The following is an 18221-nucleotide window of genomic DNA, read 5'->3' as shown; positions in this document are numbered from 1 at the left end:
GATAATGGAGGTCAAAGAGTGATCAGGGAACAGCAAACCTTGTTGTAATTAGCTGACCCAGGTCATTAACTACTGCTTTTTTCCTTGACACTCTCTCTTCTTCAGGTCAAGAGGGTTATCTCATGATCTCCAAGTGCTTTGGGAACATGAACTGAACTCTGTTATGTGAATGGATTTCACTCAGAAAAGTGAGGCAACAAGATGTTGTTTTCTCTACAGATAAGCATTTGCCTTCACCTCCAGATCTTTATTAAAATGAGTCGGATCCCAAACTTTAAATCAGTAGTAAGTGATTCACATAAATGCCAAGTTTTATACTTTTATTTACGGACAGATTTTTGGCTCATTTTGTAAACTTGCATTTTTTCCACAACTGCAGCTGCCTATTAAACATCTCTGAAAGGAACACAGTCAATAGTATCAAAAAGTCTGCAGCAGCCACAAAATGGACATCCTTGCACACAGCGTTGTTGCCACCTGGAGCCCCATTATATTAAATGGGACTCTGCAGGGGTGCAGAAACCTGTCTGGGCTGTGCAGAAACAAGGTTGTGTGTTGCCACCTCAGTCCTACGTGATTGGGATGTCTTAAATGGGTGCTACTTGACAGGCACCCCTGTGACATGGCACTGGCACAGTCCTCTGGCACTGGCCTCTGGCTTTCCCTGGTAGCAGGAAGGCAGATGGCACATGATGAGCACCAGAGTTAGTCCCAGATTAACTCATCAAAACCCCTAGAACAAGTTCAAAGCTGCAGAGGAAGATTTGTTGCCACTAACACCACACAAGTTCATCACTATGGAATGGTAGAGACACATAAGAAAGCAAAAATAAAAAAGCCACCAAATCAAGAAAAAGTTACTAAAAACTAAATAACACAAACATAAGTATTTTGTTTACATTTTAAGTAATGCTTATTAAAATTAGTCAAATACCAAACTTTATTCAGAAGCAGTTATATGTTATTTTAAATTAAATTATTTGCGGTTTCAATCACAATATTTCCCTTAGACTACAGTCAGCTCCCTTGATCTATTTCAAGAGACCAGAATTTTTTTCATTTCTTAAATCCTCATGTATCATGAAAAATCCATGTATACTACTACCACTAAAGAAATCTTGAAAAGCTTTGCTAATCTCAAGCCAAGACTTAAAAATAAATTCAGTCACCACAAGTCAGTGTGTCAGCTTAGAAACATATTGTAAACACCTGGGGAAACATTTTCTTTTGTTTGTACATTTCCAATATTATTTAAATGCAATGTCCCCTTATGTGCAATGGATTTCAATTTCCAACAACATGACAAAATCCTCATCTTATGTGTGGCCTTTTCAAATCCAGCAGGTCCCCATAGGATGGTCCTGTTGTCCCACAACCTCCTTTTGGGAGGTACAGCCATCACCTGGCTGCAGGGATGCTTCCAGTACAAAACAGCCCCTGAAGGAGATTCCAAGTATCATCCTGTGAGAAAGTGCCGCCCTGCAGTGGGCACAACAGAAATCAAACTCTAAATATCTAAAAATGGACAGAGGAAACATGACTTGGATGAGGGACCCAAGCATTCAAAAATTATGTCTGCACAGAAGCCAAGTCACACTCACCGTAGTGAGGCTTGGACTCCTCAATTCCTAGGTTACTTTCAAAGATGGAATATTAATGATCCAGATGATTTGGAAACAAAGTTGAATCCCAATGTCTGACCAACATTTATATCTCAAAAATAGAACTGAAGAGGATGAAATACAGAACAAAGTGGGGGGAAGTAGTGTTTTAAGTACTGGAGGCTCCAGTTTTTCAAGCTCCTGGGACTCAATTGACCAAAACAGAAATCACTCTGTGACAGAACATAAAAACTCTATTTTGCACCAGTATAGATGGATAAGGTGAAGAAATAGGTTTCTTCCATCTCTGTTTCCTGATATTTGGATCCTGTGTCTTATTATCATTTTTTCTTAAACTAGTTTGCAAGTGATCATGCCAATATCTTATTTTGTTGATCTCAACAGGATATTCTTTAGAAGATGCATTTATTCACTTGGGAACACACTAGTGTAATTAGCCTTGACATTTCGACAGTCTGATCATAAACACGGAGTGCTCTATGTGCTTTTAAGGCAAAAAGATTTCTGATTCAACAGGGCAAAACATTCAAGATGTGAATGTTGCAAAAAACCCTTGGATATTTTGTTATACAAAGTCCTGACCATTGCGAGAGCGAGTGCCAGAGACACAAAAGTCAAAAGACTGATATATTTTAATGGCACTTCTAATTTTAGATGGATTTTAGATGGGGGAGGGAGGGCTTGGTTCAGTTTTTCCTCATGGTATTTTTCATGGTAACTGCCTCCCCCACCCTACTATTCCCCAACTCTCCCTTCCCACAAAATTCCCATGTTCAAAACAAAGTCTGACCATCCTGGAAGCCAGAGTCCTTGGCGGATATTCCACCAGGGAAAGAATGTGGGCTGTGCCAGAAGCAGCAGGGGTGCCTTGGGAAGAGGGGAGGCTGAAGAAGGAAATGCAAACAAAGCTGAGTTCCACCAGCCCAGGCAACACTGACTCTTACCTTTGCAAAACATGGCAGTGTGACTTCTAAAGATACCCTCAGTGTCTGCTCCTGCAGTCCCTACAGATGCCAGACCTTGCTTATTTCAGCAGCCTTCTGAGGGAGTGCATGGGAAATATGTTTTGTTGTTGGGTTTTTTTGGTTTGGTCTTTTTTTTTGGTTTTTTGTTGGTTTGTTTTTTTTTTTTTTTTTTTTTTGCAGTAGAGCAAGTTTCCATCCTGGCTTACCATGGTATCAGTACAATGAGCTACAAGGAGAGCACCGCCAGGGAGAAGCAGCCATAGGATGAAGAAAGAGAAGAAACAGAGTTGCTTTTTAGCACAACTAGTTGAAAAATCAGCTTGACTGTGACATCTGCCCACCCCCAGCCTCACAGGATGCATACAGATACACACCATGTTCCTTCACAACATCCCAAAGCTGTGCCCAAAACCTGCTGAGAGCAACCTGCCATGGCCACCAGTGGGAATATCACAAAGCTGAGGACTCCCTGCCTGCAGAAGCCTGCTCTTTATGGGGATGGGAAGTGATGCTGTTTAGGATACTGCAAGTTATCAGTGTGCTAGAAACCAGAGTTCTTTGAAAACATACTGGGGGGTGGGAATAAAAGGAAAAAACATACCAAACAAAACCCCAAAACAAAAGACCAAAACAAAACAAAACAAAAAAAAAAGCAAAGAAAGTCAAAATTAAACCAAACACACCACATACAAAATAAAACAAAAAACAACACAGACCAAAAAGCCACTAGACTGTGCCAAAGGGAATAGGAACTTCCAGCCACCTCCCAGTGTGATCCAACATATTCTGATCTCTGAGGTTTCTTTGAGAAAACTAAGCTCAGTACTAGAAAAATACTTCTAAAAAACTGCAGCTGAATAGTTCTGAAAATTATTGAGTAATAAGTAAATTGATCTGTGCATTTATAAATTAAAGTGACACTAATTAAAGCCCTTAGGCAGCAGGGACCAGAAAGAGACAATCAAAATCACATCCCTCTTTTCCTTTATATATTTAAAATATCCTCTTGAGTCTGTATGTGAATGCAGTTGGTTAATTTACCCATAAGAATTTCCCCTTTACAGGGAGGGGGAACCTGCAATTACAGGGTTATCTATTGCAAAGATGCATGCAGTCTTTTCTTTCCTTTAGCCTTTCTATGATGCAAGAGGTCCAGTCTCAAGAAAAGGCATCAGAAATTCTCCATAAACCACATTATGTATAACTGTTAAGACCTGATGAAAGGTCTTGAGTGTTCTTAAAACCCATCCTACATTCCTTTGCCTCATCTTCCCATAGGACTGGGCAGTTCAGTGTATATGCTCAAACCATTTCAGAAGAGCTGAAAGCAAGTTAAGACTTTTCTATTGCACAAATGCCCTCTCCCCAGTGATTTCTCAGGGAGTGCTTTTCACTGTTTTCTACTGAGAAAAGACTACTAAAGCTGCAAAATTGACTTCAGAGCCTCTAAACGTTATTACTAACTCAAGAGTCATAACTTCTTCTCTCACCTTTCCCCTTACTCCTCTCCAAAATCTTTCCTTTCCTGTACCTGTGAAGCAAAGAAAATAATATGCAAGCACAATACTTAAATATATATATTTTTAATAAAGTTTCTTCTAGCTATTCAAGACATCTGAGCTCTTGGGGCTTATTTGTTGAGGTTATAATAAGGTTTATACAACAGCTTACAAGCTGATTACAAGTTTGACATGGGAACATTCAATTCCATGTTAGTAGCCTGGAGAGATCTGCCTAAATTTTCAGACATGCTTGTTGATAAACAACTTCTTTCTTTTTTTTTATGTCTTCAAGCAAATCAGTTTAAAACTGGGATTTGGCTGAGAAGAAATTCTTCAGGGTGGGAAATAGTAATGATTCAGAATTCTTTTTGACTTGCTCTTTTTTTTACCATTATTCATGGATGAAAAAGAATCCAAACAAATTTTTCCCATTGCACTTTGGAATTAAACAGGGTGATCATGTGCCAGATGTTTCTCACAGCAGGGCCTCCTGCCCCAAGGATCCATAGAGCTGGGGCACTCCTTAACATGATCCAATACACAAGCCTCCTGCACCACATTTCTGGCAATTTGGGATGCCTGCCATCAACACACAGCCCCAAAAGATTTGCCTGCATGGCCAGCCCCCATTGGCCAAGGCATGTTCGTGGCCAGCCACAGGACAAACCTGAACCTTATTTAAAAATCCTCTGCCAAAAGATTGATGTAAACACTCCCCAACATCAATCTGAAACAGGCCCCAAGCTGCTGCCAAAGCTTGCCCACTTCATCCAGGTCTAAAAACAAGCCTGGTGTGGGAATCAAAGCGGGCAGAAAAGATATTACCCACTTCATTCCTGATGCACCATTTGTTGCAGAAATCATAACTCCACAGTTAAAAAGCTCAGAAAGAGCCTTTGATCTACGCTGGAGATAAATTCACTTTTCAAACTTGCCTTCAGATTGTCAGTAAAAACAGGCCACAGACCTTAAGGGCCTGCACTACAACATAATGATGGTTTTAATGAGGTTTTAAACTGGCCAGGTAAAGTACTGCAGGGCTGTAATTTTTACTCAAAATATGAAAATCTTTAACGTCACATTCCCAGAGTATCATTATTTTTTTTTTATTTTGAAAGGAAGGATCCTCCTTTGGAACTGTGCTTATCTATCTGAATTTTGTCTGAAAAACTCACAAGACCAAAGAACTCTCCTCTTCCTTCTGCATCTAATGTGCAGAGAAGAGCAAGTGCCTTTGGAAGAGGTTGTCCTGGCTCCACATCACATCTAGTTCAAACACTGGAGGAAAGGACTCAGCAGTACTTGAGTGGAAAGGCGCTTCAGGAGGAATTGAAGGAAGCATTTTAACTTTTATTACACCCAGTGTAGAAATATTTGCCATGATTATAGTTACACATCTCATGACTCTTACAATGTGGAGTTTGTTGGAACACTTTTTTCCCCAAAAGCCTTTCCTGTTCCCATGATTAGGTACACAAGTAACATTCACAATGTAAAGTCTGTTTTCAGTTGCTTCTAGTTCTCAAAAAATTCCCCTTAGGGGCTGATATGTTCTGTGCTTGATCCCAGACCAGAGGCAAATTTTTTTCCCCACCTCCAATCAACCAGGTAAGAAACATGCATTTAGTTACCCTTCAGCAGTGGGAAAGTGAGAAAAAAACATGGTTCAATGGTATAAAACTCTTCCTATCACAAGAGTAATAGACAGCCATAGGGAACAGAAGGAAAGGGGAAGCACACAGGTGACAGGGTAGAGAAAACAAAACATGAGATGCAAATTCTACACAGAGGGACTGAGAGAACAGCAAGATTAATCCAGTTGTAATCAACTAAATAACTACCTAGGACAATATAAAACAACTGTACAAAATTGGACCTAACAGCTCCAAAGTAAAAAAAAAATAATTTCTGGGCTTAGCTGGATTCAGGCTGCAAGAGCCAGCTCTTTTAGATCATGCTCTATTGGGAAGCAGTCAAAGAGATCTTTGTGCATATATCCATATAAAATTTGGTATCTCTGATCTCTGTCATAATGTTACCAAAAAAGAAGTGTGACTAAGAAAGCTTGAATGCTACTTCAGTATGGCGATCCAGCCCTCTCAGCCTCAAGTCTCTTAGGGTTATTTTCTTTTCACAGGTCGTCTTTTATTTCATGCCCATCATATGTGGCTATTTTAAGGGGCTATAGAGAGGTGCTGAATGCTGATAAGGCAAATCCTGTATCCCTTAATCCACTGCTAAATCATTCTGCCAGCCTTCAAGTGTACCAGACAGATGGAGTGCACTAGGAAACTGCCCACAGGCTGGTTACTTCAACTCCAGCTCATCTTTAATCCAGAAAGGTTTTGTTCTGGTATTTTAATCACTGATTGACTGGGAACTCTCTTCCATGCTGGGTTAGGTAAAATATCCATGTCAGAGGTACTGGGGAATTTGTGAGGCTGTAGATCATACGAGGGGTGTGAGACAGGATGCGTCTCAAGGGAACCAAGGAAGCCATGAGGAATGTAAAAAGTCACAGGGTTAAAGCCACATTAAGACAGCTGTTATGTTAATGAGAGTTCTGCTTTTCTTCTAGCTGTGGGTCATTGATTTAGAAAAACATGAACAAGGTCTTTTTCATTTTATCGTATTTTTCCACTGAAGCTAACATAGACCAAAACATCATCTCCTGGATCACATTTGTCTTGCTAACAACACTTGTGAAGCAAGTTATCTTTGTTATGTTTGTGTGTAAATGATTCCTGGGGCTTGATTCAGTCTTACCTGGCCCAAGTCTATCTATGGAGCTGTTTTGCAAGCATTTTCACTTAGTAAACATGTTAAGAAAAGTCATGCACAGCTGAATTTGCCTTCCAGACAAATTCATCCACACATCTGATTTTCTCCCACAGTCATAACAAACACAAGAAATGTGGCGTGAAGTCTTGTCCAAAAACATTTAGCAGGTAAAAAGTCCAAGCCTTTCAAGACAGATGCTCAATAAAATAGAACCATGCAGCAATAGGCGTGATTGTCTTAAAAATTCAGAGAGGTGTTTTGTATTGCTTATTTCAGTTTGCACAGTGTGAATGCCTCAGGCTGAGTTTCAAAGGTCAAAACATAATAGAGTTTCACCAAAGAAACCAAATTCACCTGTATCCTTGGTCAGACCACAAGTCACCACTCATTTTTCTTCCTTTGTTAGACCACAAGCTTCAACATTTTGCTTGTCACCCAGCCACACATTTGCTTAGTAACACTTGCAACTCAGACTGATTTAAATGGAGTGTACTTTTCCCAGCAATTCATAGATGTCAAGTGGTGAAAGAGCAGCAGAAGATTCTGCCTGCAGTATTAAACTTTTCACAGCATGTGTTTCTTTGATATTAAACAGGATAACTCCTAATTGAAACTCTGGGATGCAGTTTATTCTAGGATAATTTGGCTGCTATTTTCCTGGGTTTAAACAGCTAAATATCCAGGCTCATGCTTTAAAAAAAAAAAAATCAACTCCATGTTACTGCTCTGGTGCATTAGCTTGTTTTAGACAACCCAGAGGCTACATGAAGCTGTGAAGACTTAGAAGTGGGACACTTATTTTTTTTTAATTAAACTGAGAGTGGGGATAAAGGAGATATTACAGTTTTATACTCAGTGAACTTCAAAATCTAACCTAAAAGTGAACTGTAGATACTGCACCAGCCACCTTGCTCACTTGAATGGCTCTGTAGACACATTTTCCTTTAAAAATATTTTTCTCTCTTTTTTTAAGGCCTGGAAGACCTAGACAACATATGAAATCAGTTAAGTAACCATAAACGGGCCCAACAGCTGACCTGATTACATGCAGAGTGCTGTCAAATGCATAAAGCAAACAAATGGGGATATCAGACCTTCTTCTTCAAAGTTTCTGTATTATGTTCATGGTAGGTATGGAACAATTAGTGGGGATGACGCAAAAGGTTTTTCAAAGCAATTATCTTAAACAGTTGTAAAACCAATGTCAATGTACAGGTCTAAAAATTCTACAGCTGTAAACAATGTTGTTTCACATTTTCCTTCTACTCCAGAGCAGGACCATGTAAGAACATAAAGGGACTCACATGCTAACAGAAAAGGAAACTCCTTTCATTTGGCAGCTTTAATCATACATACCTGGACACGAGCCTCTGTGAGTTTGGCTCTTTGTGCAAGTTCTTCCCTGGTATAAATGTCAGGGTAGTGTGTCCTCTCAAAAGCTCTCTCCAGCTCTTCCAGTTGTTCTGCTGTGAAGGTTGTCCTGCTGCGACGTTGCTTTCTTTTTAAAGGCAAATCTGGTTCAGAATCAATGTCAGAGCCTTCATCAGACTGAGGTGCTGATGCTCAAAAAAGAAAAAAAAAGGCAAATATTAGCTTTAGTTAAGGAGAAAGAACATCAAAATATTGAATCAATCAGTGACATCCTTTCATATTAAGGTTGTCTTGGACCAAAGGCCCCTCACAAATGCTGAGTCAGAACTTGAGAAAATCAGCAAGAAACAAACCACATGCAGCATCATCATGACCCAGATGGGGGATACCAACTCTTGCAATTAGCAGTTTCTAGAGAAATCAACATGGAAACTCCTTCTGGACTTCACAGACATGGAGATAGTGAGGTCACAGCGAGAGCCAGCCAGACCCTGGCAGCATTGCTTTTTTCCCCTGGCCATCGAGTGAACTCCAGCTACAGCTGCAGAACCTCTTCCAGTACCCAACCACACTCGCTTTCTCCAGCAAATGATAATGAACCAAAAAAGTAGACTTTCAAAGGCAGTCTTCACTGCTGTCCAGGCAAGCAGCATTCCTTCTTGCCTCAGTCTTCAAGGGAAATCACCTAAAGAGGGCAGACACTCCCCAGCGATACTGAAACTGCTTTCTCAATGGAAATACAAGCATTGCTACTGCTACTACTTCAACAATGCCAAAGAAATTATTGATAAAGACAGAGGTTTAATATAATCCTTTTAATGCAATTTACTTGGAAGCAAACTGTTTCTCCAGTTCCAGCTAAAACCCCCCACCAGGTTCATTTCTAGCTGTCTTACATTTCCAATTTCATTCAAGCTGTTTGAGCTAATAAATACAGCTAATCTGTTTACTTAAAGCATGAGAAACATAAAGTGTTTTTTCAGACAATTCAGCTAAAAAGTTTATTCATTTCTGCACACAAAAAAAAACCCAAACCCAACCAAACCAAAAAAAAAAAATTACATCTAAATCAGTGGCTCTTTAGTGAAAGGTATCTTCATTTTTCAGACAGCATTAATATCTTGGACCCAGCATACACAGAAAATAAGGAGAAACTCCTGTGGATCTCAGCATCAATATAGTGAACAAATATCAATTCTCAGAGTCTCTACTTGTAGTGAAATTTTGTCCCAAGTCAGACTGGACTAAGAGGTTATCATTCTTGAGACTATTGTTCTCTAGAATAAAGGAGAATCAGCACAAACATCCTATCCTAAACAGTTCAAGTCCAGTCCTTATTAAACAGGCAATTTAGAGTATCCCAAAATTAATATAATACATTGTCTGAATTAGTGACAAATCCCAAATCTTCTCAGCCAGGGTCCCAAGTGACACCTGCCTTCCACAGCAACTGTCAAGTTACAAGCCTGCAGGATGACTCCACGCTGTCATTCAAGAGCAAAAAGAAATACAGGATATTTTAAATCTAGTTCCCCAATGTCACTCTCAGATACAAATCACCCACCTTAAGCAGAGCAGCTCTTACTGCCCAGCTAGTCTGGAGGAGAGCACACCAGCCACACTAGCAGGGTCACACTGGCTACCACTGCACTCTGCCCTTACCTGGTGTGGTGAGACCTGAAACAGAGTTCAGAGTTCAGTTGTCCCTCTTGGACACAACTTCTTTGACAAAAGCTGCCTTTAATTGTGTACAATTTTAAAAGAAAAGGAAGTCAAACCCAAAGATGTCAGGAACTCTTTCAATGCTCTTTCAGACTCCACATGTATGTGTACAACTTCATCAAACTTCTATGAATATGCCTATAAAAAGTCAGCTTAAATTGTGCAACTCAAAGAGGATATTTATTGCTAAATTTCTGAAGTAAACTCCCTCACCAACTGAGTGGGAATTATCAGGAGACATATCATTATCTTTTTCAAAGTGTTTTATAAAGTCTTAGCAAAATCTTGGCATGTTTCCCTATTGTCTCATTCCTTTCTGCAAAAGAATGTAGAACTGATACCCTGACTTAATTTCACTTTCACTTTATATTTCATGAAGAGGCATATGAAAGGTAGAAAGGTAAACAAATTTAAAGAAAAAAACAAAACAAAAAAACCACACTTTAGTATCCAGAGATACTGCAGAACTAGAAGATTCCAGAACAATATGTAGAATCAAGGGAAAGAATTTAAAGTGAAAATAATAAAATTAAAGTAGGGAGAAACTGTATATCACATAAAATGACTTTCATACCTATCTGCTTTCATTGGTTTTACATTTTGCCAGGCCTGGCTGCTATGTGCAGCTTTATTGAAAACATTGGCTCCTTTTGTCTTATTTGCCCTGTGATATTAAAGTCAGACAAGCGTAATCTCAAAGGATAGCTACATGTCTGTACTACAAACTGGATAGCTACATGTCTGTACTACAAACTGCACTGATTTTATTTTTTACAAAGTAATCTTAAATATCAGTATCATCGAGGAAGCCTTTATTCTTTTTTTTTTTTTTTCTATTAAAATACCATTATTAGGCTTTTGTACAGGTGAGAAGGCAAGCAGAGTACTGGCTAAGAACAAAAATTCGATAGATCTCAGCCTTTAGAGAAGCCATATTTTATACATGTTCAATAGTCACAGTGCACTGCCCTCTCTAAGCAGTATCTCACTAACAGGTGTGTTGATTTCCATGATATTCAAAGATATTGTTCAGCATCAGCAAAGCTGGTGCGATTTTAGATGGGTTCTTTCTACATTCATCACCTCCACAGACAGAAAACATGCATATCACTAACCTTTACACGTGTCCTAATGATCCTAATTTTCCAACTCCTCAAATTATAAACAGGAGACTCAGTACCCTGGGAGATTCCCTGTCGGGATTCCTTGGGATCACTGGAACCCCTCTTACTATACAGCTCAAAATGGGAGAGGCAGCCAACAGTACTGCCAGTTGCTGAGTCACAAAGAGTAATTAAAAAAGGAATTACAGAATTAAAGAAAAATTATTAGTCCTTTAACTGCTCATGACCTATCTGGTGGCCTAAGGAATTGCATGGCGATTACCACCACAAATGCAAAACCCCACTGCCCAATGTCACAGGCATTCAGTCACCTGGAGTTCTGCAACCATCCCCTTTTGCAAACACTGTAAATAGACATGACACACAAGAGGTCCTCTCAGCAAGACATTTCATTTGAATAATTAAATAACAATAACATGACAACCATTTAAAGCCCATGCATTAGGGCTGCAACACAGTGCACCTGACAGAGGCAGGCGGAGAGGTTATCATGGAGAGGTTATCACCCTGTGACATGAGGAAGAACTTCACTCCAAGCTTTTTACACACTGTAACATTTTTTAACATATTACACGGTCTCTTCCTCCTAGTGTAACAGCCAGAATGAATTCTGTCTAACCATGAATCTCACTGAAATAAGGCAAATGAAAAAAAAAATAAAAATAGCAGAGGCCAGGGAGGGCTCAGGCAGCAGTTTATTAGCTAGCTACCTTCCACACATCCATCTTCTCAGTTCTTTATTTAAGCAAGATTATAATCACAGTCCACTGCAGCTCACTTGGTGTTCATTGTGTTGGCCTGAGGCTCACTGGGGTGTTCATTCTGCTGGCTCTGTGGCTCCCCGGGTGCTCGCTCTCTCCCAGCCCCGTGGCTCCCCGGGTGCTCGCTGTCCCAGCCCCGTGGCTCCCCGGGTGCTCGCTCTCTCCCAGCCCCGTGGCTCCCCGGGTGCTCGCTCTCTCCCAGCCCCGTGGCTCCCCGGGTGCTCGCTGTCCCAGCCCCGTGGCTCCCCGGGTGCTCGCTCTCTCCCAGCCCCGTGGCTCCCCGGGTGCTCGCTCTCTCCCAGCCCCGTGGCTCCCCGGGTGCTCGCTCTCTCCCAGCCCCGTGGCTCCCCGGGTGCTCGCTCTCTCCCAGCCCCGTGGCTCCCCGGGTGCTCGCTCTCTCCCAGCCCCGTGGCCCCCCGGGTGCTCGCTCTCTCCCAGCCCCGTGGCCCCCCGGGTGCTCGCTGTCCCAGCCCCGTGGCTCCCCGGGTGCTCGCTCTCTCCCAGCCCCGTGGCTCCCCGGGTGCTCGCTCTCTCCCAGCCCCGTGGCTCCCCGGGTGCTCGCTCTCTCCCAGCCCCGTGGCTCCCCGGGTGCTCGCTGTCCCAGCCCCGTGGCTCCCGGGGCAGCAGTGGCCGCCGGTGCCCGTCTGATCCCCGCAGCCATGCAGGCCCAGGCGAGCCGAGTGACCTCCTCGTGTTTGCTCGGGTGCAGGCAAGGGGAGTGCAGCGGGGCCGCCACCCCCACACAAACCCACAGCAAATGACAAATGACACTTTCTCTTTGTGATCTTTGGGATTTTTGTTGACTTATTTGGAGGCTTTTGTTGGGTCCTAAGAAATGGCCTGTGGCTGAGGCCTATTGGGCCGATTTCCACGCTCCATCTGTGGTATCCATCAGCGGGGCCTTTGCCCGCATTCAGGGCTCTGACACCTGCCTGGCAGGATGCGGGAGGCACAAAGGCGGCTGCCGTGGAGGCGGGGGCGGCGGGCCGGGGGGCTGCGGAGGGCAGCCGGGTGAAGGGGATGCACAGCAGGGGTTAATCCAGCTCCCCCCCTCCCCAAACCTCCGCACCTGGAGGCGTCCCTCCAACACTGCCTCTCCCCGCCAGAGGTGAGGGGCTCAAACGCAGCCCTCCGCCACGCAGAGGGGAATGAAGGAGGAAGGACAGGGAGAGCAGCAGAACCGCCCCAGGACGGGGGTGTCAGAGCAGCCGAGGCGCTCCCCAAACACACCTCTGGTGCGCGGCCAGGAGCAGCAGGAGGTGGCCAGTAGAGCATTCCTGCCTGGAGCCTTGTTTGTGTTGGGGTAGGCTTTTAACGGTCGACAAGATAGAAATGCACCAAGCATCCTTTTCTTCCTCAAAATAAAGCCCACAGGAAGATAAAACAGCATCCTTATTTCGTGCTAACAGCCCTTTCCCTCTCAGCAGTCCTGTTTAGGGGCAGGCTCTTATATCCATACAAAATATAATGAAGGCTCTAGAGCACCTCTCTCCCTCCCAGCACATCAGCTCTTCATTTTTCTGTGTTTGCCTGGGGAAACATGACGCCAGGCTTCCCCCTCTCCTCCTCCTTCCAAAACCTCACTGTCACAGCAAGGAGCCATTAGAAAGAAAATACACCCTGCCAGGTCTGTGCTAATCAAACCAGGACAAACAAACTCTGACACTCAACAACTCCCCGAGTGCCTGCAGCCCGGGGAGGAGACTACAGATTAGTTATGAATATGGCAGGCAGCAGGGGACAAGCTCAGGGGTCCCGAGTCCCCCCACAGCCACCTGTGAGCTCTTCAGACGCCACAACTGAAAGCCGTGTTTATCTAAGATAAAGCATTCTTCAAGGAACAGAAGAACACCCCTAAAGTTTAGGATCTCCCACCAAAGCACTTTTGGGCAAGGTCACTGATACCCAGATCTGCAATTTTACCCAATTCAATGTTCATTTTCTGTGCTTCAACATCCGTGGGGTAAGAGGACAGAAGGGAGATTTGGACATCCCAAGTTTCATCCTATTAAGTTAGAGCCCAAAACTTGTTATCTGCTGGACTCCTTTTCTTCAAGAGGGAAAACAAAATCAAATTTCAAGAAACAAAGAATGAAACAAGCAGCCACAAAAGATTTCTCAGATGGGTTATGATAGATCATGCTAATGCTGTTACATGCTTCTTTTTTCCTATTAAAAGTGAAAATTTAGGAATCAGAACATATATAAAGAAATTCTCAACCAAGCTAGAAAGCAGCAGAGTATCTGATACAATGTGAAATACGCACAAGTAGTAGCTTTTAACCAGTTCTGCTGGCATTTTGACTATGATGTATCAAAGAAGGAGAAATGAAACCAAAAGAAAGCCTCTGTTCTAGACAGGAATATCACTCATCTAACCAGGATTAAGTCACACTTCAATTACTCCTTTGAAAACCACTGTTATTTGTAAAGGGCATACTTGCAAAAAAAAATTGTAAATTACTTTTTCTAATTCCACTGGAACTTTAAAAAAAGTCTGCAGTGATAGAATGAGAGAAATGTTGAGAAAATATGTTGCTACTTAAGTAAACTCATTAATAATAGCAATTATTCCATTGCTGGAATTGGAAAAGAGCAAGACCATATTCCGTGAGCTCTAAGTTAGAAAGTCAGCACAGAAACAACCACCACAGCAGCGATAAAAGTGATCTTCTTGAGAGAAATGAATGGTATTTTATTTTGTTTGGGCTGACTCACATAGAGAAACGTGCTTTGTACGGCAAAGTGAAAAGGAAAACAGTAGCTGCAGTAAAAGGAAATGGCCAACAGTGACTTTTATTTACAATTACCAAGAGACAGGCTATTATTGACCATATGTGCCACAATCACCCTCCTTATCATGGGTTGGCCATCATGTCCACCGGGAGCTGTTAATGAACTGGGTAATTGAGCTGCTGACATGTGTTACCAAAACAAAACAATAGGAAGAAGAGACAAATGAACATTTTATTTGCCAATCAGAGTAGGTTCCGCTTTTCAGAGAACTGTGCCTAAGTAAGTGGCTGAATACATAAAACAGTGCATTGAAGGCAAGCAGATGCATGCACAATAATGGTTAACTGACAGCCTATGGCCCATCTGTGCTTAACATTTTGTTAAAGAAATTACTTGACTTGCTAAAGAGACAAATCATACAGCTGCCCCAAGTGCTGCATTATAAGAGATAAATCATTAGCTAAACTGTTTCATGCTTAAAATGACAATGCATATTAACAGTTATGCAGGGACATTTTGTCAGCACAGCTTGATGCAGTTATAAGTGACAAAAAATGTGACAGCTCATAGCTATTCAATGATTTCAACTTAGAAGAGAATGACAACACTGTGAAAACAATTTCACCGCATAAACAATAGACAATTCACGGGCTCTTCTTTTTTAAAAATATATTTAAATTTTTTTTGCAATGATGAAATAATATGGAAAGGAAAAAAATTGCCCAGTGCCTAACTGTTCTGCACCATTAATCTGCTAGCATGTACTTCATTCAAAATCACAGAGCATCAAAAAGGAACACATTCCATTTTAAATATCAAAGACTGCATCGCCAGCACTAAGAATAAATAGCTAATTCTCAACTGTGCATGAAAGGATAAAGAATTTCTAGAGTGAAAGGAAGGGAAAAGGAAACTGCAAATACAACTACAAAAATCTCTTCTTATTCCCCCACCTCCTTTGCCAAAAAGAGATTTGCTTTGTTGATACAAGTAACGCTAAAGTACTTAACAGCTTTGCATGCGGGTCTGATCCTAACTTTCACTGCTGTAAATTTGCACTGAGGGATTACTATTGTTATTGCTATTATCATCATTACTGTAATTATTATCATTATAATTGTTAACATTATTATTATTATTATTTATTCTTATTATTTACATTAAAAACTAAATATAAAGGAACTGCAGTTAGCACTTAGAACCTATGGTCTGCGGAGTACATTCGCAAAAAAAAAAAAAATTAAAAGGAAAAAAAAGGGAAAAAAAAGCCAAATAAATCATGTGATTTGATAAAAGTCGTGTAGTCTGTGAGAGGTTTCCCTGTGGTTTCAGAAGTTGGTATTTACACAAGGGTTAGCTCAGGTTTAATGACTAAATAAAATTTAAGTTGCGACAAGTTTTCCCCACGAAGCCAAGACTTCCTCGCTGACTTGCGCAGAGTTTCCATTCACTGTCCTTCAAATGCTGCTCTGCCGTTTCTAGTGGTGCAGGAGCAGAGCTGGATCCAGGCAAGCTTTGACCCTAGCTGTGTCTCCCCCTCTCCCAGCGGAGCCAGGCAGAGCGCAGCGAGCGGGAGCCGCCACCACCATCAGCCGGGAGCGGCAGAGCGGAGCGCGCAGCCGGAGTGCCCTGTCCCCGGGCTGGGACTCAGCCGGAGTGCCCTGTCCCCGGGCTGGGACTCAGCCGGACTGCCCAGTCCCCGGGCTGGGACACACCCGGAGTGCCCTGTCCCCGGGCTGGGACTCAGCCGGACTGCCCTGTCCCCGGGCTGGGACACACCCGGAGTGCCCTGTCCCCGGGCTGGGACTCAGCCGGAGTGCCCTGTCCCCGGGCTGGGACTCAGCCGGACTGCCCTGTCCCCGGGCTGGGACTCAGCCGGAGTGCCCTGTCCCCGGGCTGGGACTCAGCCGGACTGCCCTGTCCCCGGGCTGGGACACACCCGGAGTGCCCTGTCCCCGGGCTGGGACTCAGCCGGACTGCCCTGTCCCCGGGCTGGGACTCAGCCGGACTGCCCAGTCCCCGGGCTGGGACTCAGCCGGACTGCCCTGTCCCCGGGCTGGGACTCAGCCGGACTGCCCAGTCCCCGGGCTGGGACACACCCGGAGTGCCCTGTCCCCGGGCTGGGACTCAGCCGGACTGCCCAGTCCCCGGGCTGGGACACACCCGGACTGCCCTGTCCCCGGGCTGGGACTCAGCCGGACTGCCCAGTCCCCGGGCTGGGACTCAGCCGGAGTGCCCTGTCCCCGGGCTGGGACTCAGCCGGAGTGCCCTGTCCCCGGGCTGGGACTCAGCCGGACACACCCGGACTGCCCTGTCCCCGGGCTGGGACTCAGCCGGACTGCCCTGTCCCCGGGCTGGGACTCAGCCGGACACACCCGGACTGCCCTGTCCCCGGGCTGGGACTCAGCCGGGCACACCCGGACTGCCCTGTCCCCGGGCTGGGACTCACCCGGACTGCCCTGTCCCCGGGCTGGGACTCACCCGGGCCAGCCCTCCGAGTACAGCCCGGCCGCCCCGAGCAGTTCTGCAGAAGCGGCGAGACCAGGCAAAAGCACAGCTCGTTGTTTTTCTCCGGGAGTTCACGAGTGCCCACGTCTGGGGGTTTTTTCCAGCGCTTCCCACTGGGAGCATCCCTGGTAACGCTGAGAACACGAGTATTTAAGTATTGCAACATCCTGTCTGTTCACTTATAAATACTAGGACATTCCAAGGAAAAACTTCCAGAGGATTAAAGAACTTCATCTCCTAAATTTATAAAAAGAATGTGAAGGAAACTAAATACACAAATCTAAGTGAGGTTTTCCCCCAAGAAACTTTAGGAATTTGATATTTGAGGTGATATTTTAATATAAGACAAGGAGACTTAAGAGGAAGGGAGATCTCCCTTGCAGAAATCCCAGAACATACTAAGGAAGGACTGGTGTTATGTCTTCAAGCCAGTATCAGCTGATGGAAGAGCTGATTGATAACCAATTAAGACTGAAAACATTAAGTATCCTGGGAGATGGAATTTGTCAGCTGAGAAATTAAATGGAGCAAATGAAGGAGTCTCTGGATAAATAACGAGGCTGTATTAGTGAGTTAAAGAACTGCAAATAATTGAGTTGTCAGCAATCTCTCAATTGTGTAAGGTAGTGTGGATTTTTCAGAAGAAAAAAAATCTATAAATTATATTTGCCTCAATCTTTTGCAGCAATACCATGCAAACAGAACTCCTAAAGTTATATGAGCTGATTAAACTACTGGGCACACCAAGATGGAAAATACTTACAAGCATTTTCCAACAACAGCTCTCTATTTCTTCACTGATTCCACTAAAATGTTTTTGAAGAAAACAGGAACTGTACAGATAGCTAAAGTAAAAAAAAAAAAAAAAAAAGAGTATAACTTCCTATTTGTCTCAACTAGTTCTAGCACCTGAATTAATAACCTTTTTGATTCCAAACAAACACTAACAAAGCAAGCTGTTGAAGATAGCTTCATGTCTGTGTTGTGATTACAGTCCTCAAAGTCTCAGTGGGAGATCGAGTTTATCATCTCTTCTTAAACCCACAGCTGCAGCCAGACCACCCCTCTAGCCACTTTTACCCACTACAGAGGTACACTGAATTGTATGACCATCTCTGTTTATTGCTTT

General features: G+C 43.3%; 1 protein-coding gene across 5 annotated transcripts in view; it reads right to left on the bottom strand.

The window, feature by feature from the left end:
* PAX3 (paired box 3) overlaps window positions 1-18221 on the bottom strand; it is a 74572-nt gene that overhangs the window by 14936 nt on the left and 41415 nt on the right. For 3 of the 5 annotated variants that reach the window (XM_062499153.1, XM_062499157.1, XM_062499158.1), the window contains one exon: window positions 8227-8426. In XM_062499153.1, the coding sequence (XP_062355137.1) occupies window positions 8227-8426 (200 nt within the window). Of the gene's footprint in view, window positions 1-8226; window positions 8433-18221 lie in introns of all 5 variants that reach the window. The other 2 variants (XM_062499154.1, XM_062499155.1) reach the window with 1 other exon arrangement.

This window comes from Cinclus cinclus, chromosome 10, assembly GCF_963662255.1.
Source record: "Cinclus cinclus chromosome 10, bCinCin1.1, whole genome shotgun sequence".
Classification (NCBI taxonomy): Eukaryota; Metazoa; Chordata; class Aves; order Passeriformes; family Cinclidae; genus Cinclus; species Cinclus cinclus.
Note: the sequence above shows the minus strand (reverse complement) of the source record. Positions and strands in the feature narration are given on the sequence as shown.